The following is a 27,858-nucleotide window of genomic DNA, read 5'->3' as shown; positions in this document are numbered from 1 at the left end:
ACACAAGGCAGCACCAGTGGAACCAGAAGTCTGGGCTCTGGACTTACCATATGTTTTTTCAGTCATTCATCACAGAATTATTGAACACCTACTAGACTAGATGCTGGAGATGTAATGCTATCCACTTATCTCAATACCACGTTTAAAAAACCTATCTTTTGGACCCGGAGGAAGATGGCGGAAGAGTAAGACGCGGAGATCACCTTCCTCCCCACGGATACACCAGAAATACAGCTACACGTGGAACAACTCCTACAGAACACCTACTGAATGCTGGCAGAAGACCCCAGACCTCCCAAAAGGCAAGAAACTCCCCACATACCTGGGTAGGGCAAAGCGGAGAGATTCCCGCACAGAGGATCGGTGCCGAGCGGCACTCACCAGCCCGAGAGGCTTGTCTGCTCGCCCGCCAGGGCAGGCGGCGCTGGAAGCTGAGGCTCGGGCTTCGGTCAGAGCGCAGAGAGAGGACTGGGGCTGGCGGCGAGAACTCAGCCTGAAGGGGGCTAATGTGCCACAGCTAGCCGGCAGGGAGTCCGGGAAAACTCTGGAGCTGCCGAAGAGGCAAGAGACTTTTTCTTCCCTCTTGGTTTCCTGGTGCGCGAGGAGAGGGGATTAAGAGCGCTGCTTAAAGGGGCTCCACAGACGGGCGCGAGTCACGACTGAAAGCGCGGGGCCCAGTGACGGGCGTGGGACGCTGGGGCTGCTGCTGCCGCCACCAAGAAGCCTGTGTGCGAGCGCAGGACACTGTCCACGCCGCCCTTCCGGGAGCCTGTGCAGCCCGCCACTGCCGGGGTCCCGGGATCCAGAGACGGCTTCCCTAGGAGAACGCACGGCGCGCCTCGGGCTGGTGCAACGTCACGCCGAACTCTGCCGCTGCAGGCTCGCCCCGCACTCTGTGCCCCTCTCTCCCGCACGGCCTGAGTGAGCCAGAGTCCCCAAAGAGGCTGCTCCTTTAACCCTGTCCTGTCTAAGCGAAGAACAGACGCCCTCCGGCGACCTACACGCAGAGGCGGGGCCAAATCCAAAGCTGAGACCCAGGAGCTGTGAGAACAAAGAAGAGAAAGGGAAACCTCTCCCAGCAGCCTCAGAAGCAGCGGATTAAAGCTCCACAATCAACTTGATGTACCCTGCATCTGTGGAATACATGAATAGACAACACATCATCGCAAATTGAGGAGCCAGGAGTCAGTGCTGTGCCTCTGAGGTGGGAGAGCCAACTTCAGGACACTGGTCCACAAGAGACCCCCCAGCTCCACATAATATCAAACGGCGAAAATCTTCCAGAGATCTCCATCTCAACACCAGCACCCAGCTTCACTCAACGACCAGCAAGCTACAGTGCTGGACACCCTATGCCAAACAGCTAGCAAGACAGGAACACAACGCCACCCATTAGCAGAGAGGTGGCCTAAAATCATAAAAAGTCCGCAGACACCCCAAAACACACCACCAGACGTGGACCTGCCCACCAGAAAGACAAGATCCAGCCTCATCCACCAGAACACAGGCACGAGTCCCCTCCACCAGGAAGCCTACACAACCCACTAAACCAACCTTAGCCACTGGGGACAGACACCAAAAACAACGGGAACTACGAACCTGTAGCCTGCAAAAAGGAGACCCCAAACACAGTAACATAAGCAAAATGAGAAGACAGAAAAACACACAGCAGGAGAAGGAGCAAGATAAAAACCCACCAGACCTAACAAATGAAGAGGTAATAGGCAGTCTACCTGAAAAAGAATTCAGGGGGCTTCCCTGGTGGCGCAGTGGTTGAGAGTCCGCCTGCAGATGCAGGGGACACGGGTTCGTGCCCCGGTCCGGGAGGATCCCACATGCCGCGGAGCGGCTAGGCCCGTGAGCCATGGCTGCTGAGCCTGTGCGTCCGGAGCCTGCGCTCCGCAAGGGGAGAGGCCACAACAGTAAGAGGCCCGCGTAACGCAAAAAAAAAAAAAAAAAAAGAATTCAGAATAATGATGGTAAAGATGATCCAAGATTCTATTTCCCAGATCCAAAATCTTGGAAATAGAATAGACAAAATGCAAGAAACAGTTAACAAGGACCTAGAAGAACTAAAGATGAATCAAGCATCGATTAAAAACACAATACATGAAATAAAAAATACTCTAGATGGGATCAATAGCAGAATAACTGAGGCAGAAGACGGATAAGTGAGGTGGAAGATAAAATAGTGGAAATAACTGCTGCAGAGCAAAATAAAGAAAAAAGAATGAAAAGAACCGAGGACAGTCTCAGAGACCTCTGGGACAACATTAAACGCACCAACATTCGAATTATAGGGGTTCCAGAAGAAGAAGAGAAAAAGAAAGGGACTGAGAAAATATTTGAAGAGATTATAGTTGAAAACTTCCCTAATATGGGAAAGGAAATAGTTAATCAAGTCCAGGAGGCACAGAGAGTCCCATACAGAATAAATCCAAGGAGAAATACGCCAAGACACATATTAATCAAACTGTCAAAAATTAAACACAAAGAAATCATATTAAAAGCAGCAAGGCAAAAACAACAAATAACACACAAGGGAATCCCCGTCAGGATAACAGCTGATCTCTCAGCAGAAACTCTACAAGCCAGAAGGGAGTGGCAGGACATAATTAAAGTGATGAAAGAGAAAAATCTGCAACCAAGATTACTCTACCCAGCAAGGATCTCATTCAGATTTGATGGAGAAATTAAAACGTTTACAGACAAGCAAAAGCTGAGAGAGTTCACCACCACCAAACCAGCTTTACAACAAATGCTAAAGGAACTTCTCTAGGCAAGAAACACAACAGAAGGAAAAGACCTACAATAACGAACCCAAAACAATTAAGAAAATGGGAATAGGAACATACATATCGATAATTACCTTAAATGTAAATGGACTAAATGCTCCCACCAAAAGACACAGATTGGCTGAATGGATACAAAAACAAGACCCATATATATGCTGTCTACAAGAGACCCACTTCAGACCTAGAGACACATACAGACTGAAAGTAAGGGGATGGAAAAAGATATTCCATGCAAATGGAAACCAAAAGAAAGCTGGAGTAGCAAGTCTCATATCAGACAAAATAGACTTTAAAATAAAGACTACTAGAAGAGACAAAGAAGGACACTACATAATGATCAAGGGATCGATCCAAGAAGAAGATATAACAATTGTAAATATTTATGCACCCAACATAGGAGCACCTCAATACATAAGGCAAATACTAACAGCCATAAAAGGAGAAATCGACGGTAACACAATCATAGTAGGGGACTTTAACACCCCACTTTCACCAATGGACAGATCATCCAAAATGAAAATAAATAAGGAAACACAAGCTTTAAATGATACATTAAACAAGATGGACTTAATTGATATTTATAGGACATTCCATCCAAAAACAACACAATACACATTTTTCTCAAGTGCTCATGGAACATTCTCCAGGATAGATCATATCTTCGGTCACAAATCAAGCCTTGGTAAATTTAAGAAAATTGAAATTGTATCAAGTATCTTTTCTGACCACAATGCTATGAGACTAGATATCAATTACAGGAAAAGAGCTGTAAAAAATACAAACGCATGGAGACTAAATAATACACTACTTAATAACGAAGTGATAACCGAAGAAATCAAAGAGGAAATTAAAAAATACCTAGAAACAAATGACAATGGAGACACGACGACCCAAAACCTATGGGATGCAGCAAAAGCAGTTCTAAGAGGGAAGTTTATAACAATACAATCCCACCTTAAGAAACAGGAAACATCTCGAATAAACAACCTAACCTTGCACCTAAAGGGTGCAAAAAAAAAACAAGGCAAAAAAACAAAACAAAACAAAAACAAACAAACAAACAAACAAAAAAACCAAAAAAAAAAAAGAGAGAGCTTAAATCAGCCAGAGAACATTCCCCAGCTTAGAGAAGCAGGGACACCCAGGTCAGCTACATCCTCGCGCCCCCTGTTAAGATCCCCAATCAGAACCTGGGCCTCAGATGCTCTTGTCTGTATGTTAAGAAGAGTTAAAGAGAAGCTCTCTCCCTCCATCCTCGAGGAATGACACAAAATGCCTCCAATAACCCCACCCTCTATTTTGCCTCACTCCACCCTCTCGGGGCAGAATCAGTCTAAAATTTTCATATTTACTCAAGTTAATGACAGGAACCTGATACACCACAGGCTGCAACCTCCACATTTCAAGAATCAAATAAAACGTGCACCGCCCCACCCCCCACCCCGGAGATGTTCTGTGTCAACACTGTGCATTAGCATCACTGTTATTAACCTTATTTTTTTGGCTTGTTAAAATATTAATATGAACCACTCCCAGTAAGCAGAGCAGGAACTTATTCAATGTTTTATTACCTTAAGAAAGTTTTCAGACACATCGAAAGCATATGCCACCAGAAAACACGTTACACTGTTTATACTGGGTAAGTCATGCCCAGCAGAGAGCCGTCAGGTTCTGAGAGCTGGGAGTAGGCAGAACATGCATGTGGCCCAACACATGGTCTGCTGGGTAAGGGGGGATGGGATGGGGTCAGAACAGGCCTCCTTGTGACATCTCTCAGGTAACTCATCTGTTAAACCTAAAACGGGGGTCATTCTAGCCGCCCATAAGTGCGAGATGGGTTCTGTAAAACCTTTTATGCCCTTTGGAGGACACGCCAATCAAAGGTGACCACTCACTTGGGAGCAAACTAGAATGTTCCATTTGCTTACCACGTGAAACCAATGGGGCATGCTGGTAAACCTGGCCATCGGTGCCCTGTTACTTCAGGTCACTGCAGCAGCTCCCTTCCAAAACAAGAGGAGGAAGAGAAAAGGCACGCCCACGAATGCGTTTCTCCATTTACATCCCAACCTGCCAGAAAGCCCACAATCCTCTGGGCTCCCAGGCCACCTGCCCCGAGCCCTGGTATCCAGGATACCGCATGAAGCTGCTGCTCTTTTAGCAGGCCCTCACTAGCCAGACTTGAGTGGACGGCTGCAAGCTAATGAGTTGTGTGCCCCAGCCAGGGAGAGGCCCTGTCACGTGGCTCTGGGATCAGTTCTGAACGCCACCAACTGCTGTGCACACATCAATTTACTCAACCCAGGGTTTATTTGCTGTGACAATCATGGCCTTCACCTGGAAACCTTCATCACTACTAGGGCAGATTCAAGGGTACCTAGAAATGAAAGGCCGTCCAAGCTGGTGGGTAAGTCAACTCTCTTCTCCTGGAAGATGGCAGCAAAGGCAGCAGTAGCCCCACAGCCAGGTCAGACTTTTTGCCACGGGCTGTCCTAACTCAACCACGTTGATACCACTATTTACACAGTGCTTCTCATTTCCCCAGATGAGGACGTCTTCTGTCACCCACAGGAACCCAGGAGATAGCAGGAAAGGAAGGTAGTACTATCCTCATTCAACACTTGGAAACTGAGGCCCAGAGATATTAAACCCCAAGTTCAATTAACATGAAGTACTAGACCTATAACTCAGGTCTTTGGTACCTGGTCAGCTGGGAAGATTCAAAAGGCCCAAAAGGGCCCCAGTTAGAGGGATGCAATCCAGCTGTGACGAGCATCCCACAGGCCTTCTCTGTTGGGGGTCAAGTGGGCTAACTACACTCTCCTAGCTAGGAGGGTGATGGCCTCTAAATGGATGGCAACCGTCGCCACCAGCACTTTCTCTAACTGAAAGGTGAAGAGGCGGGACGAGTCTGTCGACGCAACACATTCCTTGGTTTATTTTCTCCGCTAGAAATAAACGGGAGTGTCTGAAGGGCAGCCCAGCCATTCCCGAGCAAAGTCAAACTGCTTTTGTCGGACAGCTCTCTGTTCAGCGGCTATAAGCCGAATGCCATTACCCGCAAAATGTAACCATAAAGGCCATAAGCCCGACGTTGTTAGTTAATTAAATGCCTCATTAACTTTTTAAAAAACATGACTTATTCAATTCATAGAAAATTTAACTATCACCGCTAAAGGCACAAGCATGTGGTTGCACACTGGCGTTTTAGCCTAAGAAATAGAAGCCTTTTTCCCAGGAGGGAAAGGTTTGAGGTCTTTGGCCACACAAGTGATCTATTTAACACGGATCTGAAGCCAGAGTGTGTTTCTAAACTTCCAGAACCAGATTATCATGACATAGAGCTCAGACAGCCTTTATACTGCACATGGTATCTTTGGCTAAGCAGAAGAAAATAACCAAGAATGCTGAAGACAAAACTTCAGGAAAACCCTCCCAAACCACACCCTTATCTGCTTAAGCAAACTGTCCTTCAATTTGAAAAGGTTGAAGCTGCCACATCTCCCAACTGGGCCTTCATCCCAACATTTAAAATTCTGCCCAGAGAAATCCCAGAAAGTTGGATTCAAAGTTGAAAGCGTTCATCTACTTGTCACAATGTTCAGCATCAACACTGGTGATCTGTGGAATCTACATATTGAAATTTACATTTGAAGAAAAAAACAAATCCGACCTTAAACATTCCCAAGGCTTCCTGTGCAATCAAAGGCCAGGTAGCCTAAAAAAGGATGGATCAAGTGCCCCTTGGTCCAGGCCTCAGAGCCACCAAACCAAAATGGAAACTGTCTTAGAGGACCAACGAGGGTCTTTTGACGTCTCTGGTCCCAAAGGGAGGCTGCTGGAAATGATGCCAAGTTCACAGGTGGGGCTCGGAGCCCCGCCCTCCACGGCGGGTGCAGCAGCACCCCGCCCCCCCATCTCCAGCATTTGCTGGAAGCGGGAGTCTACTTTCTCAACCCTAACCCAAAAGTTGGGGTTAGGAGTCTCCCCCCAACCTCCAGCGTTTGCTGGAAGCAAGGAGACTATTTTCTCAACCACGGGGGTGTCTAGCTCAACACTATGTGCAACATCTGCTCTGTCCTCCTAGGCGCCCGCTCTCAGCTCTTGGGAAACCAAATGGGTGCTCCTTGGACTTCACCTGCAAGTAACTGCGCTAACTACCAGAAAGTGCTCTCTAGCTAATGGAGAGGTCTCCAAGAGACGTGTAGATAGAAACAACAGCACATTCAACCCACAACAACAACAAAAAACACCCCCAAACTAAGCATAGCCCTAGTGCTTCCAACTTCCCACCCACAGTCATGCCTTAGGGCCAAGGCAGGCACACTTCCAAGGGCTCACGGCACTATGGACCGGGGTGGGGGGACACGACGGGAGACGGGGGACAGGAGCACAGAGCTGGCTGAGGGTGTGGGCGCCAGGGCTCCGGGCCAGCCTGGGTCCTGCCACCCCAGTGCTCAGCCACACCTCCACGCTCAGCCTGCTGAACCGCGTTTTACTGTCACCATTCAACTCCCAGAGGGCTGATGCCAGCACAGAAAAATGCCTTTGCCCTGTGGGCTATTACATCACAATTGCTACTGACAAGTATGGTGGGGGAACTGCACAGGGCAGAGAGAGTCATCTGTCTTACAGAGGTTTTGAACTGTAAAAAGGGCAATTCCAGTGTGAGCCAGTCTTGCTGAGGAGCGTGGTGGGCTGTGGAGCACTGCTGGATTGCTACCTGTACGGGTATCAGCTAACCCCTCTGAGGCTCAGTTTCCTCATCCGAGAGTGGGCTAGTACACGTTACTCCCAAGTGAAGATGTTAACAGGGTGAAAGGAGTTACTACAGATCACACGGGCTTAGGCAGATATCAGCTATCTTTCTATGTTGCTCTAGCAATAGAGGCCATCACTGTCATCAGCCGTGCTGGGTTGGGATACAGCAGTGTGGACAGGGAGTTTTGTGCAAGGTTCAACCCCTGCTCCCCGCCCATCAGCCCTCGGCTCCCGTGCCCTCTCAGAAAGAGACTGCTCAGGTCTGCCCCACTCCCATCCCTACTCTGCACAGACACTTCCCACCCGCTACCCCACAGGGGCATCACTCTGCCCCAAACAGCACAAGTTAGTAGAGCTAATAACTACTCTCCTACTCTCTTTCTTGCTATTCAGATTCCAAAAGGGCTCATTAAAATTCCCCTGGTCGCCAAGCCCTGGGTTAGGTCAGATTTTATATCAGAGATAAGTGAGCCAGACTGGCCGAAGCAGCCTACCTGCCTGAACGGGAACGGAACATCAGAGAGGCCTGCCTTTCTTTTCACACCACGACTGAACAAGCCACCAAAGAGCCCGCAGTGTGAGCGGGAGCCAAAGCAAACACCCTGCTGGAACACCCAGCCCAGCCCGCCACGTGGAGGGGGCTGGGCTCTGAGACCCGCCCCCCATCCCCAGCCAGTGTGTCCCCCACCCAAGGAGCAGAAGCCAGCGGATCCTGATCCAGGGCACCCACAAGGATGCTCACCTCGTAGCCAAGCCGGGAGGCCTGCTGTAGGAGGGTCTCGCCCGCGTTCTTATTGACAATAAGTCTCCGCGCTTCCGGTGGCATCGGGCGGGACTGGGTGGTCTCTGGAGGGGAGCTTGACCATGTCAGCTGCGAGGCGTGGGAAGCTGGTAACAATTGCTGCAAATGGTCCAAGGGCTTCTGGTCCTGCTTGGCCGGCGAAAGATCATAGTCGGAACTGGGCTCAGGCCGCCTTCAAAATCTCCGGACGGTCACCTATCACGAAACCAGGCAGCGCACACATTTCAGGCTGTCCTTCCACCACCCGCCTGGTTCGCCTCCTCCCTGAGTTACAAACCTGAGTGGAGGAAAGCACTTTTCCTCCTCTCTGTCTGGGGGAGGCGGGGCGCGAGGAAGGGGTTGCATTTTTACTAGCTGGAAACTTCACCGCCACCCAGGAGACAGGTCCCCTAGGAAGGGGCAGGGACGTTTTAGGGGGAGGGGTTCAGGAAAAGGAAAGCTTTGTCCCCAGAAGCAGAGAAGTAGGCAGGCGGGATGTGCCTGCACGGGCCCGGGGGACGGGGGAGAGCCAGGGGCAAGAGGTACCTTGCCATCCGCATTGTCCACCTAGGAGTCCCCTGGCAGCGGCAAGCCCCGCCTGGGCTCCTGAGGGATCAAATGCTTGGTTTTGCACGGTCGCTTCCCGGATGGTTTCTCGCTGTTGTCGGTGTATTGCTGCGGCAGGGGCGAAGGCTGCCGATCCATTTCTTCGTCCATGCACAGCACATCTGTCAGGGGGAGAAGCAGCGGGCGTTACACAGTTGTAGCCGGTGAGGAAAGAAAAGCCCATTGTTAGCACTGATCGTTGGAGCAGCTTCAGTTTTTAAAGATATACCAATTATGTTTTCAAAGCACTAATATTTTAATCATCCCACATTCAACCGGCAAATAGGCTAACCCACGAAACGCCAAATGGCAAGTCGCTTCAAAGGGCCGCAAGACAGGGCAGAAGCCAGCCCTTCGTGCGCTCCCGTCCCCACCCGTGGGGGGCCTGGGTGCTCGGGACAGGGCGACTGGGGACAGCCTGAGGCTGGAATGAGGGCACTGACAAGCGCCCGGGGTCACCCAAGACTTCCCTTCCTGCCCAGCCGCGGGCTGGGTGATGAGGAGCAGCCCAGCAAGTCGAGCTCCCACCTCACTGTCCATTCCATAAGGAAGTGTGCAGGCTGAAAGGACCTCAGGAAGAAAACTCCCCGCTCGCCACACGCTACTCTTGTCAACTTGGATGGCGCTCAGGTCCCCTCCAGGGCCGTTTCCCACAGAGGGCGGGTGATCCACCCTCCAGGAGCGCCCCCCGCCCCGTGCGTACCTTGTTCATTGTCACTGCATTTAAGGGACTCCTCCAACCAGCTGCTGTTGCTTTTGGCCTCTGCCCTTTTCCTGCCAGGTTTCTCTTCGGAGATGCTATTGCCCTGGGGGGTGACCGCAGGCTGAACCGCCTGGGTCACTTCCTTCCTGCCCTGCCGGCCAGGTTTGCTCTCTGCTCCCGCCGTCCTCTAAGGTGCAGCAAGCGGCGCTGCTTTCTGGGATGGAGCCCTGTTAATTCAATGCACACCTCAGGTTGGTCAGCTCACTATAATGTGGCTCTTCTAAGTGGTTACAGGAACTGTTTGTCATTGCCCTCTCAGGCCAGTCAGCTAATGGAGAAATAACTACAAATTAATGAAGAAGCCCCCCGGGGCGGGGTGGGGGACAAACTGTCTTACACATCACTAACAGGGGTGGGGGAGGGGAGGGGTGTGGTCACTGTGTTGGCTGGAACTTGTCACCAAGTCTCGGGAGGGGGTCTATTTACCTTTGGCCACCTTTGGGCTCCAGCCCCGCCACCTGGCTTTGGGGGGGTGGGGGGTGGGGAGATGTGAGTGGCTCCCCCCAGGGATCCAGGGTGGGACTGGAACTTTCCACTGCTCCGCTCCAGGACTTCCGTAGGGTGCCCTGCGGGCCCGAAGCCAAACCGAGCTCACCTTTGGAGACCCGTCTCCGCTTGGCTTTCAGCAGAGAGTCCTCCGGGAGCACAGTGGTCTCAGTGTGGTTCCTATTGCCAGACACCTTGCGCTTTCTGTTCAGCCGGAGGGTGGGGCTGCGTGACGCGTCCGGGGCCGCCTGGTCGGCGGGGGACTCTCTGGGGGGCTCCGTGTCCATGTCCTCAGGAAGATCACTGTCTTCTGGGGCTTCAAAGCGGTCAGGTTTGCTTCCATCAAAACACTCCCCTAGGGGAGGGGAGACAACCCGGAAAGGAGGGAACAAAGGTCACCAGGAGCAGGCAGGACCCCCACGCCCAAGGCAATCTGCTACCAACAGACCACCCCCCTTTGGAGACCAGGGGCCTCACACGCCAGAAGCACAAAACCCTCAGAAAGACGTCCCAAAGGAAGGACAGCTGAACACAACCAGCAAAGAAAGCAGAAAATGAGGCGCGTAGCCCACTCACAATCCATCCTTCAAGGGTCAAGGTGAGGCATCTACACCATCCGTCTATAGGCATGTGAGATCACTCCCTAACTGCTTAACTCTCCAAGGTGGCTTACTTTTAAAGGGGGGGTGAGTGACCTCACAGTAAGATCCAACCAATCAGGGCAGAGCTACAATGGGGGGTGAGTGACCTCACAGTAAGATCCAACCAATCAGGGCAGAGCTACAAATGACTATGGAAACAGCTGCTAGTCAACAAAAAAGGCTGATGTCATCAAGAGACCAAATAGCCCCCAACTGCCATCTACACAGACATAGCACCAATGTTCACTTGGGTCAGCAGGGGCGAGGGTGAAGAAAAAGGGTAGGGAAAGAATGGTGGGAGGCTGGGAAGCTGGGAAGCTGGGGAGACCAAGGCAAGAGGAGCCTGGCAAAGGGAAAGGAAAGGCTTCCTGGTGCACACACAAGGGTCAAGGGCAATTTCAAAGAACTCAACCAGATTGCTACAAGTCCGTCTGTCCTCTTTCCACACCCGTGGGGGGAAAAGCATTTCACTGCCATCGAGGGGCTGCTCCTATTTCCTGTCTAGGAAGAAGGCTCTCAGTGACACCAGTCACCCACCTGGCACGTCTCCACGCCTTCCTTCCCAGGCAACAAGCATCTAAGGACATTTCAAAGACAAGACTCCAACCCCCTTTGTGGGGGTGGGGTGGGGGGGTGCGGCGGGCAGGGCTGAACTGCTCACACCTCAGCTCCGCCTGTGTTGCTCCTGCCCCCTCTGCTCAATCTAGCATCCACTTGGGGCTTTTCCTCCAATTACCCCAGCCTAACATCACTCCTCACTTTTGCTCTAGCCAAAGAAACAGTTCAACTGCTTTGCTAGTCACATTGTTTCTAACACACAAATAATTCCATAATGATCACTGTGCTGGTAAAGAGTTCCCCGAAGATGACCCTGTGTCCATCACCGGCCGGGGGTGGGGGTGGGTGTATGAGTTTGGTATTTCGTTAACACCTGAGCTAAGCTCCCACAGCCCGTTTTTCTAGATGAAATCATGGACACACCCCTCACATGCTGCTCGCATTCCTCCTCCTCTCCCTAGACCACTTCAAGTATCACTCCCACTTCTGCTCAGCAGGCTGGTCCCCTGATCAGCCTGTCTTGGGGGGCATTCCCAGCATTTAATGGCAGCCAGTTGTGGGGATGAACCTCACCCAGGCCTGGGCTAGCCTGACCTGTGTTCTCAATGGTGGAACACACTTAGCTTTTCTCCAAGGGTATCCCAAGGTGGGAGAGATCCCCATCTACTCTTGCCGGAATGGTGGAATCACCCCAACCGCGAGGGTCTCCTGCCATGGCAGCAGGAGAAACCCCAAACTCCTGGCCTGTGCTTACGGGTGATGCAGCCCAGGCTACCGCAGGCCCGGTGAAGACGGCGTGCTGCAACTCTCACTCGGGCTGCTCTGTGACCCTCTTAAACACTCGGGCAGGAATGGCGCCGCTTTACAACTCGGCCCCCTTCACTTGTAAAGTGGGAATGTTACTGCTAGCCTCCCTCCAGGTTGGGCTTCATAATCACGGGCCGGGCTCAGCACAGAGAAAGGCTGGAAAAATCCCTTTAACCAAAAGATGCCAAGACTTTCAGACCAGCCTGAATCTCAGGCCTGAAATGTAGGAAATTTTAAGAGGTGAGCCCTGCTGGTTACACCATTGGACTTCTCTGGTCCAATCAGCCTTCCCTAAAAGCTCCGTGGGAGGGGATCCATGGAGGAATGGAAGGGCTACCTTAAGAACCCCCATGTCCAAGTTGAAAGTTTCTTTTTCCAAACTAGGTCCATCCACCCTTCCCCCAACCCCGGAGCCTTTTAGGGCAAAGATCTCAATTCCCCTCAGCTAAGGCCCCCCAAGACCTTACGCTAGTGTGACCTTACCCAGGCCAGTAATAACCCTGAAGGACACCCACCCCGACTGCCCAAGATGCCCATGGCCACCAGCTATGGGGTAGAGGCTCCGTGTCACTTGGAGCTTCTCAAAGACTGTTCTAACCACGACCCACAGGAGGATGACCCTTGAGGGCAAAGGAGATGGGGAGATAAATAGATACACGGGGATCCTAACCATCAGGCTTTGCCATCATTGCTACTTTTGGCCCTTCTAAAAGTGGGAAGCCATGTGCCCTTGGTCACCCAGTCTAAGCAAGATGTGAACGTGGTCCCTGCAGCATGGTCCTATGACTCACAGCACATATATCCCAAATTCATTATGGTTGTACCATAGCATCACCTCACAGAAGCATCACCACAGCAACATTTACAAGTCACTGTGGCAACAAAGCACCCTCACCACTGTTGAGCCATGCCCAGTGAGGCCTAAACAAGGTGAGAGGGTTCTGAGTCGCTGCAAGGCTCCCCAGGATTAAAATCCCCTTCTCTGTAGCTTAACTATAATAGCACCTCCAGTCAGGGCTAACCTTGTTCAAAGTTACACCCGCTACACAAGGAGTGCAGGGGATCTCTGTTCCAAAGTAGTTTACAAACGTGCAGGTGCTCAGCTGGAAGAGAAGTTCCCTGAGCAAAGAAGTTTCATGAAGCCCCTTGACTGAGCCTTCCTCCAGCTCCTGGCCAGGCACTGCCACTGAGCAGGACCTAGGCCTGTCCCAGCCAAGTGGTTCGCAAGGGAGATGGTTACTCCAAGTTTGAGAAGGAAGGGACCAATGCCTCCTTGCCCCGCCCCATCTTCAAATGCCACTGAGGGTTCCTAGTGATGAACTTCCAAGTCTGAGGAACCTCCAAACTCATTTGGTGAACTTCCAAAATAAAATTTCACTCAGCCACCCATGTGATCATAAAGAATAAATGAGTATCTCAGCCACTGTGTATTCAAGTTAATTTCTTTTTTAAACAAGCCCCTAGCAACAAGATGCACCCGCACCAGGACAACCAGGGCTGCGCAAACAGCACCCATCACCTTAGAAGCTCCTGGGCCCTCCATGGGTAGGGGCTGCCTCAGAAGGGGGAAGGCATCTTGAAGGTGTCCTGGACCCTCTCTGAGACCCCTGGCCGACCCAAATCCTCGCCCCAGCTCCCATGTGCTCACAGCTCGGCTCTCGGCCACACCGACACCCATGAGAAGGACCTGAGCCCATATCAGCTCAAGACGTGATGGCCCAAGAACAAGAAGGCCCATTCATATCCAGCTGAATGGAATGAACACCTGCTGGGCCTTGGACGTGGAGGCCGCAGTAAGAACAGTGGCCCCTTCAGGTGACCTTTCCTGACCAGCTATTCACAAACCCCACGTCTCTACAAGACAGAGGGTGGGTGGGGAACCCACCTCCGTTGCCCCAACCTTTCAAACGGAGCCCCTCACCTTCCCCAACCCTTCTCCTGCCCTCCCATGGTGGCCATTCATGGCTCACTGGGCCATGTCCCGGGTGCTCCAGGAAGAGACCCGTCGGTCGGTCTGAGATTGGAGGCAGGCGGTGGGGGGAGGGGGCTTTCGGAATCATCTGGGGCTCAGACCCTGCTCCCCATCAGCCACACCGAGTTCTCGTCTCCACGCTCAGCAGGAAAGACTGGGAAGGACGCACACAAACGTCTCTGGGAAGAAGGGCAGGTGAGGCCACTGAGACGTGAAGGGCAGCGGCCACCCTGGGTTTGGCCACGTTGCTGGAGAAAAGGGCGAGAAGACTCGAGGCAGGTTAACTGCCCGCTCCCTTCCTCCAGCCTCCCTCACCGTCCACCCACAACAGGCAGATCCCCTCCTCAGAAAAGTGCATCCCCGTGAACATGGCCTTGCCCACTTTTACCACATCTCTCTGAGAAACTTCCCCAAGAGCTGAGTTATGAGGCCACTCGGGAGGGTAAGGGCTGCGTGTCAGCTGTGAGCACAGGCAAGGAGGGAGGCCTTCTTGCTGCTTCAGGGTGGCCTGGACCCTCCGTTTTTCATTCCAATCCCGAGGGGGAGGAGCTCGGAATCGTCTACTCCAGGCACATCGAGAGCCCCATCCATCGGGTAAGGCCGCCACTGACTAGCCCCAGAAATCCCCTTCTACGGGAGCCACGTAGGACACACCGGTCCCGGTGTGGCTTACCCAGAACCGTGGCCACAGGCCTTTGTCTGACCCCAAAGATGAGCTGGGGGAGGGCAGTGCTCCAAGCAGCAGAGAGAAGCACACGCTGTGGCTGACCACAATTTTCCCGAACTGCATCAGGCACCCACGACCTAAGCGTGCGGGCGAACGCCGACCCTACGACCGGGTCCAAGGGCCTGGGCCTCCCAAACGTGCCCACCACCCCCGACTGTCCCGTCTCAGAAGGATTTCACGCCCACCCTGTCCTCGACGTTCACCGAGGTGCCCTCACTCACCATCACCGGTGAGGTTTCTGGGGTCCGGAGCAGGCTGCAGGCCACAGCCACAAGCACGCACACGGAAGAAAGCGGGAGAAAGACCTCCACTTGCTGCCAACGCATCTCATTAGCCCAGGAAGTCTCGAGGGCCAAGCCCGAAGTCAACCCCAGTGGGGGAGCAGCTGAGGGGACCGCAGAGTGTGACTCGAGGCCAACACGAGCTTTCTCTCCAGTTCGGCCTCCAGAACAGAACACACCCGTCTGGTGGGAAGAACGGCCTCGTTGGTCCCACGGCCTGGGAGCGTGGTGTCAGCTCCTCATGGCTGCAAACGAGCCTCCACAGAACACAATGATGCTCATCTCTCTGGGGCCTTCATCAGCCCTCATCGCACTTGAACGAAACCTCTGCCTCTGGAGGGAGAATCCGAGTACTGTCCACCCCCTCCCACAGGAGACTGTCACTCTGGAGGGTCTGGCTCTGGCTGCAAGTGCCATTCCACTGCTACCAAAAACCCGTGTCCGTACCTGCTACAAAACAGAACACATACCTGCTACGCCGGAGGTCCTGCACTGCCATTCCTCTGCTCTACTGTATCAGACTATGACTAACTACAGGACTAGCATTGCTCCGGAAAAAGGAGACGCGTGCCAGGAAACAGCATTTCATAGGTGCTTCACTCCTGGATGCCGCAACGCTCCAAAGGACAACCAGCCTTGCAATCCACAGCTGGGAAGGGTGCCCAGAGCAGCCCGTTCTCCGAACAGCCAGCACCCAGACGCTGGGCCGTCGGAAGCGTACTGTTTCCTCTCACCTCCCTCGGCACTGGGAGCGGAAGCGCCCCGTTCCCACCGACGTGGTACCACACGCGAGCCGCCTGGGTTCACTTACATCTCTCACTGTCGTTCTGGTCGGCAATGGCCTCCTCCGGGGCGACCGACTTTGGCTTTTTGTCCTGACTTCCTTTCAGCCTTTCCCAGTCAGCGGGGCTGAATTTGCGCACCTCGGAGTCTTTGGTCGTGGGGTGGCCACCTTCTCGCTCTTTCATCTCCAACTCTGAGAAGCGCATCACTGCACGCTACAAAGAGAACGGAGATGGAAAAAAGACACACCTTACCACCAAAGCTATTTCACTGCCCTTACCTTAAAGGAAAGTATCTTCAAAGAAAAGTTTGCCCAAAACCAACCACAATTTATGATACAACTGAGATATTTTAAAATTGAACGATAAAACGTAGGAGTGTCTATGTGTAACTAGTCACACACTCTTTCTTTGTAAAGCCATATGTATGTAGAGATATATGTGGTGTGTATGTATAGCCATACATACACTGTGGCATAGAGACAGACATTCTCTTTCGAAGGTAAATAAAACAAAACAAAAACACAACGCAAAGAAAACGAAACAAAAACACAACAGAAAAGAAAACAAATGCACAGTGAATAAAGACGACCATGGCCCACAAACTTCCCTTTGCATATTTGGAAATGAAATTTAACTCAAAAGGTTTATGGAAGATTCTAGTAATAAAAATTTGAAGAACTGACCTCACAGTAAGCAGCGGGTAGACATAAAATACTGTCCTCTTGTAATCCTTCCATCTATGTAATTAAAATGGGCACTCAATGCATCATTTAGATAACTTCATCCATTTTTATAAGCATAAACCAATTTTTTTCTTAACATTGCAAAACAATTTGGCTTTATTTGTCTTTTAATTAAAAGTAAAATATCTTAAGGAAATTCCTATACAACATCTATCATTCACTAGCAAGTTAAATACATACTCTATCCCTTTAAGCAAGGTTTGTTTTTTTGTTTTGTTTATTTGTTTGTTTTTTGGGTGGAAAAAAAAATTGCACGAATCTCACAGACATGCGGCCGCTACACACCTCCACCAAGTATCACGTAAGGCATTCTAAGCAGCGCTTTTAGGTATATTTGTTAACGTACAGTAACGGCAGAGAAATCAAAGCGATTGATAGGTAAATGTCATGCAGTCTTTTAGACATCCTTCGCAATAATTAAAACTTCCGTTATCAGCATTCGAGTGGAGTTCGCTTAAAATCTACAGAATAACTTCAAGTATCCACTTACGTCCCCTTACTGGACACATTTCAAACATTTCAATTACCCTAAGCTTCATTAACCAAATCAGCCCGGTGTCCTGCCCTATCATACCCCCGGCCCCCTCCTCTTCACACATTAAAAAAACCTGACAACTGGTCAGGCTCCTGAAATTCGGATTGGGGGGGGGCTCACCTGCAATGCCCGCTGGTCCCGGCCAGGCTGACTAGAGTCTGCGTACAGTCCGGTAGCGACACACTTGAACCGGTCACCCACGTAACCAGCGGAGTTTGCGATTCTCTTTGCCAGCTTAGATGGCTTCGGGTTCAGAACTTTGCCATCGGTTGATCCTGCCTCGTCAGCTCCGTGTTTGGTGTCGGTGGGCGTGACGTCCACACTCGGTGGGGCACTGCCCACGCAAAATGGTTTGGGATCCTCTTGGGTTTTCCCGAACGTGACCGCAGAGCCGTCGCTCCCCAGGGTCGGCTCCAGGAATGGAGTCGAGACCGGCGTCGCCAGGTTCTCCTTGTTGGTTACCGCTGGAACATTCTCCTTGCTGAAGCCGGAAACTGGCTGGCCCGGAGCCTGTTTGAAAGTATAGGCTTCGTGGAAGTCACTGATGTGCCCCAACTCCTCTCTCAGGGCAATGAAATCCCGGTGTGGCTGTAGGGCCACATTTTACTTTTTTATTTTTAATATATGTTCACATGTTTCCATAAAGGATCCAAGGTGGCCCATAACGTACGGACACACAATATTAGCTTTAAAAAAACATGAAAAAAAAAAAAAAGGGAAATCATGATCCTGGAAATGGGTTGCATCCGTTTAAGGGGTGAGAATAACAGAATGAGTGAGCCAAAGATTTGGGAAAGGATCTCACATTTCCAAATGTCCAAATCTTAAAATTGCACCAAGTGGGAATGTAGCTGTGGCAGTATTAACCTGAGAGAGCTCTATGATCGTTGTCTTTACTCATCACTTGGATGCAAGGTTCTAAATGACAGGGTAAGTGAAGGAGGGCAAGTAGACAGATAAGAGTCATTTCCTGATTCTCAAAAGAAGGGGCATCACCTAGGGAAGGGGACTCCAAAATCCTACAGGAATCCTCTTCATATACTAAATTTTCTAGGTGGCAAAAGTATCTCATTTGACCCTAGCAGCCAGATGGAACTTAGAAAAGTAGTGAAAAGCTACTCAACTGACTGCAAGTCATATGACTAGGAGCATGTCAGTGAAAAGTTCACGTGAAGATGCTGTGGAAGAGCAGTTCACCTTGTGGTTGAGCGTCCTCAGAACGTGCAATGGGAGGTGCAGTACCTGCTCTGTCTCACAGGGACCCTCCAACCTCTAAACGCATCTTTCCTGGGAAGCTGAATTCAAAGAGTCAATTTAAAAAAAAGAGAGGGCTTCCCTGGTGGCGCAGTGGTTGAGAGTCCGCCTGCTGATGCAGGGTACACGGGTTCGTGCCCCGGTCCGGGAAGATCCCACATGTCGCGGAGCGGCTGGGCCCGTGAGCCACGGCCGCCGAGCCTGCGCGTCCGGAGCCTGTGCTCCGCAATGGGAGAGGCCACAACAGTGAGAGGCCCGCGTACCACAAAAAATAAATTAATAAATAAATAAATTTTAAAAAGATAAACGTCTCTAGTAGAGAAATTTTATCAGAGCCTAGTATTAAGAGCTGTAGAGCCACAAGTTTCCCACGATACAGCCTTAGCAGAGGCTGTTAAGGCAGTGACAGAAAATTTGTACCGAGGGAAATAGCAGAAGAGTTTGCCTACAATTCACGAAAAGGATCCCTGCACTTGGCCTGAAGGAAATCAGCAAAATTTGTAACAGCTTGTGTATTTGTATGCGGGATTGAGAATGAATTTCATTTTTTAATTTCTCTGAATTATCACATAAGATTCAGAAGATGCTCTCTCTGCCTAGAAGCCACCCCACTGGGATAACTATGCCTACAGAGTTTCTTTGCCTATAACTCCTACTTGCTAACAGACTGGCAGCCTGGCCCCAGGGCCTGGTCGCTGCTCCCAGTGCAATGGTGGATATGGTGTCAACGGTTGCAAAATCAAAGCCCCTTACATCCTCTCCATGCCTCTGTCCCACCCCCCACCCCACTCACCATTGATATTCAGGAAGGGGAAGGTGTCCTGGATGGGAACGTGGTGCTGTGACTGGTCCAGCTCACCTTCCTCATCTTCTTCATCCACATCATTATCTTTCTCATCCCAAGGAGCAGATCCAGTGGATCCTACCCGAGAAACACACACACACACACACAAAGGTCAAAAGTGAGGCGCTCACGTTGCACTGTCATCCCTGCAGCTGACCCACTGTTCAAGCTAGGCACTGCCAGCACAGAGGTTCCTTGGGTTCAGTGTGCACCCTCAATGCCAAAGAGTGGGAACCAAGGGTGTTCACCCCACTCCCAGCTCCTCCTACGGAGCCCCAGTGCAAGCTCTCATCCCCTCCCCTATCCAGGAGCTGCAGACCCTACTCCCTTCTCCTAGAAACCTTTTAATTCCTACTCTAAACCCCTTTCTACACATTCGCATCCCTTCTAAGGACCCAAGGAGCACAGCTTCTCTCCTTTATAAGCTTACTGTGAAGACAGACCCTTCCCTCATGGCAGAGCCTCACTAGATTCACTGGAGGTCAAGTCTAAATTATCTGGCTCTTAGTCGGAACTGGCTCAACATTGAGTAAATATAGGGATCAGGTGGTATTCTCCTAGGAAAAATACCATACAAATTAAATGATCACTTACCCATCATTTATAAAGAGAACTTAATAGCCTTCATAATGTCATGGCAATTGATTCTTAGAACAGCCTTTGAAATACGCAGGAAAGATGAGAACCCAGATTTTATAGTGGAAGAAGCTGACGCTCAAAACGTTGAATGACTTGATTCAATGTCCCACAAGTAGTGAAATGGAAAGACCGAGGTTTATAACTCAGACCTTCTAAGTTTTAAGCCCTCCGTCTTCTAAACTACCTGGCCTCTCTTCTCAGTGTTGAGTCCCAAGAGAAGTTATTTTTTATAGAACTCAATACCCCCTCTTCTTTCTAATGCTTTACTGTTCCACTGGGTGGGCAGGAAGACTGTGCTGAGTTTATATCTTTTGTTCTCTGGGTTCTTTCTAGGGACAGCATTTCTTGCTTTATTTACCAGTCTTCAACTTTGTAAGCGAGGCGACTTTCAAGTCGACTATCGCTTTAAGGGTCCAGCCGGGAACCTGGCACACTGTCCACCTTCTCCCCAGCAGCTGGGGCCTCACCTGGGTTAATGACAGAGCCCTGGGGCTGGGGGATGTCACACACATTGATATATCTTCACTGGGTTCATGGGCACCTCCTTGGTGCCGTCGTACATCAGGTTGAATTCCCTGCTCTTGTTGAGCGCACAGTGGAGCTGGGCCTTCCATTTAGCTGGGTCGGGGTCGTCCACCCCTTCCTGGTACTTCCCCTGTCTCCACAGCCCAGGCCTGAGGGATAGGAAACTGCAGTGAGTGCCTGCTTGTTGCCCAGAAACACTGGAAAGTGTGCCCGCCCTCCCTCGTACAGACACAGATACACACAGCCCTGCCTGACCGCCCCATCACCCCAACTCCAATTTACAGAGACTGCAGCAGAAAACACCACGCTGGGGACCAGGCAAGGCAGGGCCTGAGACAAATTCAGCCAAATGCAAATACAGTATTTTAAAAAGAGGAGCCTCATCTCAAGTGCTTGTGCCAGCATCATCTGTCAAGACTACAATGGCCTTAATGAAGGGTTGAAAATAAAGAAAAATCTGGAACACGTATACACCAAAATACTAATGGCAACTTTTGGATAGCAAGATTTCAGGTAATTTTGTTTTGTTTGGCTTGCCTTATTTGTTTTTCACATGAATTGCTTATATAATAAGAAGAGAAAGGGAGGTGGCGTATGATATGAAGAATTTAGGCTTGCTGTTCCCTCTCCCTTCAGTCTTTAACCTGATGCACAAATAACTGTTGAAACCAAGTACCTTTAGGAGTAGCAGCCCATAGGAGGGCAGGAAGCACGCTCTGGGGGTTCAGCTGGCCTCAGTGCGAGGCTGAGGGCCTCAAGTCCTAATAAACTCACACCACCTGCCTTTCCCTGCTTCCTCAAACTCCCACATTGGGAACATTTTGCTGGGAACACCAGTGGCTGGTGGCCTGGGACAAAACTAGTGGGGCCCCGCCTCTCTGGTTTTCAATTTCCAGGTCTAACAGGCATCTATGTGTCTGTTCACGGGATATCAGCCCTCCCCCACTGTTAACGTATCTCAGATGTCTACACTTTCTTCAGGGCTGTGACGTATGTGCTGGTGCAGAAAAGGGGGATGTCTTTTGCAGAGGACTCAAGATCAAGAGAACGAGATGGACCGGCCAGACTGCTCCCACTTGATGTTAGGAAGATAAGGTGGCCATGTAGTTAGAATTCTGCAGGGGAACATAGCCTATAGAGTCTATGGGTTTGCGGATCCACAACTTTTATTTTTTCAGTAATGCCAACCAAGCTTGTAAGAGACTGACATATAATCCAGAATGCCAGTCTACTCGTTTTCAAAGGGGGATAAAGCTGGTCAGTGACCAGCATGGTTAAGTCCAATAACCTGGACATAACCATGTATGATCTCAACCAGTAACTCCTGTGTCTGGTTTCTAATGACAATTCCAAGAACATAAGACCCACTCAACCTTTAAATCCAAATTTTCAGATGACTCCAAAGCTAAATGGAAATGATTTGATATTGAACTCTAAATCTGCATTATCTAGACTATCTCTTACCCAGTTGGGTAACCCAGAAGCGACAGTAAGAGGCTCCTGCTTTCCCAAAAATCACAGGGCGTAAAAATGAAAAGCACTGGAAAGGCAAGACCCCCAGTGAATTTGCAAAGCTGCTCTTGTGTCTTTTTCTTTGTGACCTTGAAGCCAGGAGAAATTCTAAAAATACAAATGTATTCATTTTTAAAACTTGACTTTACTGACTATTGTTCAGATCCCCAAGCCTACAAAAATAATTTTAGTTTTTTAAAAATGCTCCCTGCCCCAAAGGAGTTTACAATCCCTTAAAGGAGACAGATGAGTCCACAGATCAGAAATACAGATACTATGTGAACACCAGTAAAACTGCCTAATCCATAAAGAGTCGGGGGGTAGGTATGGTTGGCCAAGTTTATCAGAATTTATGATTCTAGGGCTGAATCTTGAACATGGGTAGAAGTTAACCAGGTGAGAAGTGTGGGTCACGATACTCTAAGCAGAAGAAGCTTTATGGGCAAAGGCAGAGGCTGAAAAGCACAGTGCTTAGGGGACCTACAAGCAGTTCAGCTTGCGTGGAGGCAGCATGAGATGAAAGTCTGGGCTTGTAAGTAGGAACCATGCCAAGGAGTTTGGACCTGATTCTTAGAACACTGAGAACCACTGAGAGATTTAAGCAGGTTGTGATGGGATCAGATTTAAGTTTTAGAAAGAACCCTCTAGCTGCAGGACTGAAAAGGGTTTGGAGGGAGGCAAGGCATGAAGATAACACATAGTCTCTATATAATCCATATAATAGTGTCACTAGGGTCTGAACTAAGGAGGTGGCGGTAGGGATAGAGGATACAGGTAACGAAGGAGCCGTTAAAGACGCTGACTTGACAGAGCTTGATGAGGAACTGATTCCTTGAAGAAGGTGAGAGAGAAATCAAGGATGATTCCCTGGTTTAGGGTTTGGGAGACTGGGTGGGGGGTGATGCTGGCCACTGAGATAGGAGCAGGTTTAGAAAGATGATTTCCCTTTGGAAATGTCGGAGTTCAAATGCCTGTGGAAGGCCTAGGGGAGGAGGCCCAGCATGCCCAGGGCAGTTTTTTATCCCCACTCACCTCTCACATCACCTGAGGGACTCTCCCTGCCTGCCTCCAGCCTGGAAGAAGGTCCACCAGATTACGGACATCTCTGCCCTGTGGGCAAGGACCAATTTCTTTTCATTTCTGTATCCCTGCTCAGGCTTTAGCACACAGTAGGTCAATGTGTATTTGTTGAATTGCCTCAAATTTACAGAAATACACTTCTTGGGGAATGAATAAGTTGCTATTACGGATGGAAGACCAGGAAAACAGCTATGAGCAGAAGGCCAAGGAGACACTGCAGAAAGTGCTGGAGGAGAAAATGCGTGCACAACAGCAACTGCAGAGCAAACAGGTGTGGGGATGCTCCATAATCCTTGGGGCTGGGAACCCTGGGGCAGTCTGGGTGGCAAGGGAGCCAGCTGCACAACTCCCTGGAACCCCCAAGTCACCACCCTCTCCTCTGATCTCCCTCAGCGGTCCCTGGCCCTGGCCGAGCACAAGTGTGAAGAGTGGAAGAGCCAGTACGAGAGCCACCCCCAGCATGCAACTGTCCCCTACCCTGCCAGCCCAGTAATCATGAACGCCGTCTTCCTTCTCTTTTTTACAATGTGGTACATATGGATTTTTTTTGAATGAGATTTAACCAGCTTTTAAACCTTTCTTCTTTCTAACAATATCAGTACTCTCTGACTCTCCAAATGCACCTTTTCAAGTTGATTTAATTTATGGAAAAATCACCCTTCATACTTTCCCTTTCTTTTTTAAACCTCCCCATGGTAGTGTAATGTAGTAGAAGGAGATTTGGCCTGGGAGTTTGGACACCAGGGTTCTAGCGGCAGTAACCCACAGTTACACACGTTATATTATTAAAGAAAAAAGTAACTTACAGAAATGTATGAGGCCATTATGCACATACACACAAATATATATTCACTCATATATCCATAAAAAAGTAGTCTGGAAGGTTCTATAAAATGTTAAAGGTGTTCATCCCACGGTGGAGGAGATATACGTTAACTATATTACCCTCTTAAATTTTTACAGTAAATATATATTACTTTTATAATTTAAAAAGCCAAACTTTTCATTTTTAAAAACCTAAAACATGAAAGAAAACTGGAAAACCAACAAAATTAAAACAATCCCTAAGTCTGAGGCAACGATTTTTTTATCCGAGTACAAGTGATGAATGAAAATACTAAGAATGGTGTGTGACACCTTAAAGTATAGAAAAAAATACAGTAAGGCAAGTAGGCATTAAGATAATAGAATATAAAAAGTTACCCAGATATATTCAGACAATGGACTATTATTCCAGTAATAAAAAGAAATGAATTACTAATATGAGCTACACGGATGAGTCACAACATGAGGAGCCAAAGAAGCCACGTGCAAAAGGGTACTTATTGTATGCTTCCATTCATATGAATTTCTAGAATAGGAAACACTAATACATAGTGAAAGAAAGCATGTCAGTGGTTGCCTGATGCCAGGCCTGGGAAACTGACTGTAAAAGGATAAGAAGGAACTTGTTGCAGGTATTGGAAGTGTTCTGTATCTTGACTTTGGCGATGACAATATAGATATACACATTTGTCAAAACTTACCAAATTACACGCTTAAAATGGGTACACCTTGTTGAATGTAATTCATACTTCAATAAAGTTGATTTTAAAGTTAAATTAAAAAGTCACCTATGGGGACTTCCCTGGTGGCACAGTGGTTAAGAATTCGCCTGCTAATGCAGGGGACGTGGTTTCAAGCCCTAGTCTGGGGAGATCCCACATGTCGCCGAGCAACTAAGCCCATGCGCCACAACTACAGAGCCTGTGCTCTAGAGCCCGTGAGCCACAACTACTGAGCCCGTGTGCCACAACTACCGAAGCCCACGTGCCTAGAGCCCATGCTCCACAACAAGAGAAGCCACCACAGTGAGAAGCCGGCGCACTGCAACAAAGACACAATGCAGCCAGAAATAAATAAATTAATGATAATTTTTAAAAAAATAGTCACCTAGATGTCTGAGTGAGACAGAGTCCCTTTCAGCTTTCAGTCCCAGCTCTTCTCTGAAGCCTCCCCTCGTTTACCCTGGCAGCATGTGACCACTTTGCATCTCTTTAACACCTTATATTTATCGGTTCCATTCAGATTTGATGCTTGAAAAGTTTTGTATATTTTATGACTATCTTCCATTAAACTTGGTTCCTCTAAGGCAGGAACAATAATCTCTTTCATAAATTGAGACCATTACAAAAACAGAATTATGTTCCCTTTCCTCCCAATCAGGGGAATTTGAAGTAGGATTGATGAAATCCTGGAAATCGTAAGCAAAAATGTCATTTCTGCATTTTTATGGCCACAGGGTCCTGTGTTTTCATCAGATTCTTGAAGATATCACAGAGCCCAAGAATGCTAAGAATCTCTGCTTTGAATCCATGTGCTTTCACCCAGCTCTGTGGTACAAGGCACCCTGCCCCTGGGGCAATCTGTCTGTGGTCCCTGCAAAGATGATAAACCCACATCAGAGACACTCACTCTTCTGCATGTCAGTGGACTCCACTGCCAGCTCTTCCTCCACAATGACGTCACTATCGCCATCTTCAAGATTCATTTCTGTCTCATCTAGAACACTGTCTTCCTCCTCTTCCTCCTCCTCATCTTCCTTGGAGACATCCTTTAATGTGGCAAGTAGTCTGTTGTAACCAGAAACTAGTTCTGGTTCACTCTATGCTTCACTTTCAGAACTTGAAGTATCTATAAACTCTCTGACTAAAAGGAAAATGGGGATTTTAAAAACAAAAATTATACTGGTCTTGTTGCTACCCCACGACTATCATCAGGCCCACAGTGGAACCAAGTTCAGACTTTTCTAAATAAAAACTAGCTTTTCTGCAAATATGCAATCCTATCTATTCAACCAGACCGAGCACCAAATTTGTTTAAAACAGCTAATCTAGCTATGATTCTAGAAGCGCTTCCTCTTCTTTGAACTGCTCATGTTCCACATGGGAAGACAGCAAACTAAACACATGGAGCTTTAGGTTATAAGGCGATCTAACCTATGTGTCAGACATTTGGCACCTTTAAAGGAGCAACAGGAAAACTTACAACAAAAAAGTACTTTATTTCTGAGTCTGTGGTAATGAAATAAGACCTTTGATGATTTTGCACTCTATTTTATGTTAAGCAAACATGACATTCCCTCTTAGGATTCACCAACAGCCCTCTGGTAAGCCTCCTTAACAGGTTCTAACAGGCTAATCTCTCAGGACAGTTCCATACTCTATACTACATTAGTTATCACAATGGCATTTTAACAGACATCTGCACTTAAAACTAAGCAATATTACTAAAATATAGCTTACATCTAAAATCAAAGAGAGTGGAAATGTAGCCAAACTTTAGTACCATATATAATCTTAAAAGTAACAGTCCAGAATCTACTATCATAAAGAAGGTATAAAGCATTACCAGTTGACAAGTCTGTGGTTTTGTTTCCTTTCTGGAAACCCTGAGAAGAAACAGGCAATGTTAAACTTTAACTACTAGTAGGTAGCAATTAGGAAAAGTCTAATGATACAACTTTAAATGAACATGGCAGACTATACCGTTATAAATACATTATATCTATTGTCAAGTAAAAACTCCATATGCATTTGGACAGGTTTTGGAAGGATACGCCAAATAGATAATAAGAGACGAATGAAAAAGTCTAACAAGACCACATGACAAATACTACAGTCACACAGTAACAGGCTCTCATCCAAAAGATGGGAAATTTTGGCAAATAAAAGCCCTCGGGGTTCACCTTTTCTAGCAAATTTCTTAAGTAGACTATCCCTCTAACTGTTGATAAAGCAGCCCAAAGGGGTGGGATGAGCACTAAGATCATAACTGAGAGTCTGGACACTTAGAGAGGAACCCACAACTACCCAAACATTAGTTTCCTCATGGTCATTGAATAGATAGGTGATGTCGAGGGTCCCAAGCAATTCTTTTTTTATTTTTTTTAACTTCTTTAATTTATTTATTTTGGCCTGCTATGGGTCTTCGTTGCTGCGCCCGGGCTTTCTCTAGTTGCGGCGACAGGTGGCTTCTCTTGTTGCGGAGCAGGGGCTCTAGGCTCGCGGGCATCAGTAGTTGCACCACCCTGGCTCAGTAGTTGTGGCTCGCGGGCTCTAGAGTGCAGGCTCAATAGTTGTGGCGCACGGGCTTACTTGCACCGCGGCATGTGGGATCTTCCCGGACCAGGGCTCGAACCCCTGTCCCCTCCCTTGGCAGGCGGATTCTTAACCACTGCGCCACCAGGGAAGCCCCCAAGCAATTCTTTAAAAACATAGAAAACGAACACAAGCTTATAAAACCTCTGCCCAGTCGCCACACAGGAGGCGTGCCGTCTAGCATAAAACTACAGGCTCAACAAAGGGTAGGAAGACCGGCGAAGAACCCCACCTCAGGCGGGAAGCCGCCAGGATCCCCGGGCGAGCTAGGCCGGCGCCGGGGCAGCGTGGCACGCGGCGGGAGCTGCCCTGTCACTACCCCCGGGGCACCGGCGGACCAAACGCGGGGACACGCGGGCTCCCACCGGGAAAGGACGCCGGCAGCGCCGGTCCCAGCCTTGCCTCTCCATACCTGTCATAGAAGGGATGCTCCTCGCCGAAATCCCTTAGATGATGCTTCTGCTTTTTAGTTAGGGAGTTGAGCAGCTGGCTCTGGCTCCGGCTCCGGCTCCGGCTCCGGCTCCGGCTCCCGCGTTTGCCCATGGGGAAGACGTCAAGTCAGCCAACCTCCAAGAACCGCGTTTTTCACCTGGCAGTCGTCTCGTCAACCCACTCACGCGGGAT

At 49.2% G+C, this 27,858-nt stretch overlaps 1 protein-coding gene across 1 annotated transcript; it reads right to left on the bottom strand.

Annotated features, from left to right (window-relative positions):
* Positions 1–151: 151 nt before the first annotated feature.
* On the bottom strand, positions 152–27,858 carry LOC308611544 (BCL-6 corepressor-like; the record flags this gene model as incomplete). The annotated part of the gene is made up of 9 exons (XM_081260272.1): positions 27,647–27,858; positions 25,550–26,525; positions 20,446–20,652; positions 19,289–19,417; positions 17,362–17,751; positions 16,647–16,700; positions 15,990–16,176; positions 10,385–10,547; positions 152–155 (listed from the first exon to the last, which is right to left on the bottom strand). The coding sequence occupies exons 4-9, from the start codon at positions 19,289–19,291 to the stop codon at positions 152–154; spliced, it is 801 nt and encodes a 266-aa protein (XP_081116398.1). The 5' UTR covers positions 19,292–19,417; positions 20,446–20,652; positions 25,550–26,525; positions 27,647–27,858.

The sequence above is a fragment of the Mesoplodon bidens genome (genome assembly GCF_964165515.1).
Source record: "Mesoplodon bidens genome assembly, contig: HAP1_SCAFFOLD_685, whole genome shotgun sequence".
NCBI classification, from domain to species: domain Eukaryota; kingdom Metazoa; phylum Chordata; class Mammalia; order Artiodactyla; family Ziphiidae; genus Mesoplodon; species Mesoplodon bidens.
Note: the sequence above shows the minus strand (reverse complement) of the source record. Positions and strands in the feature narration are given on the sequence as shown.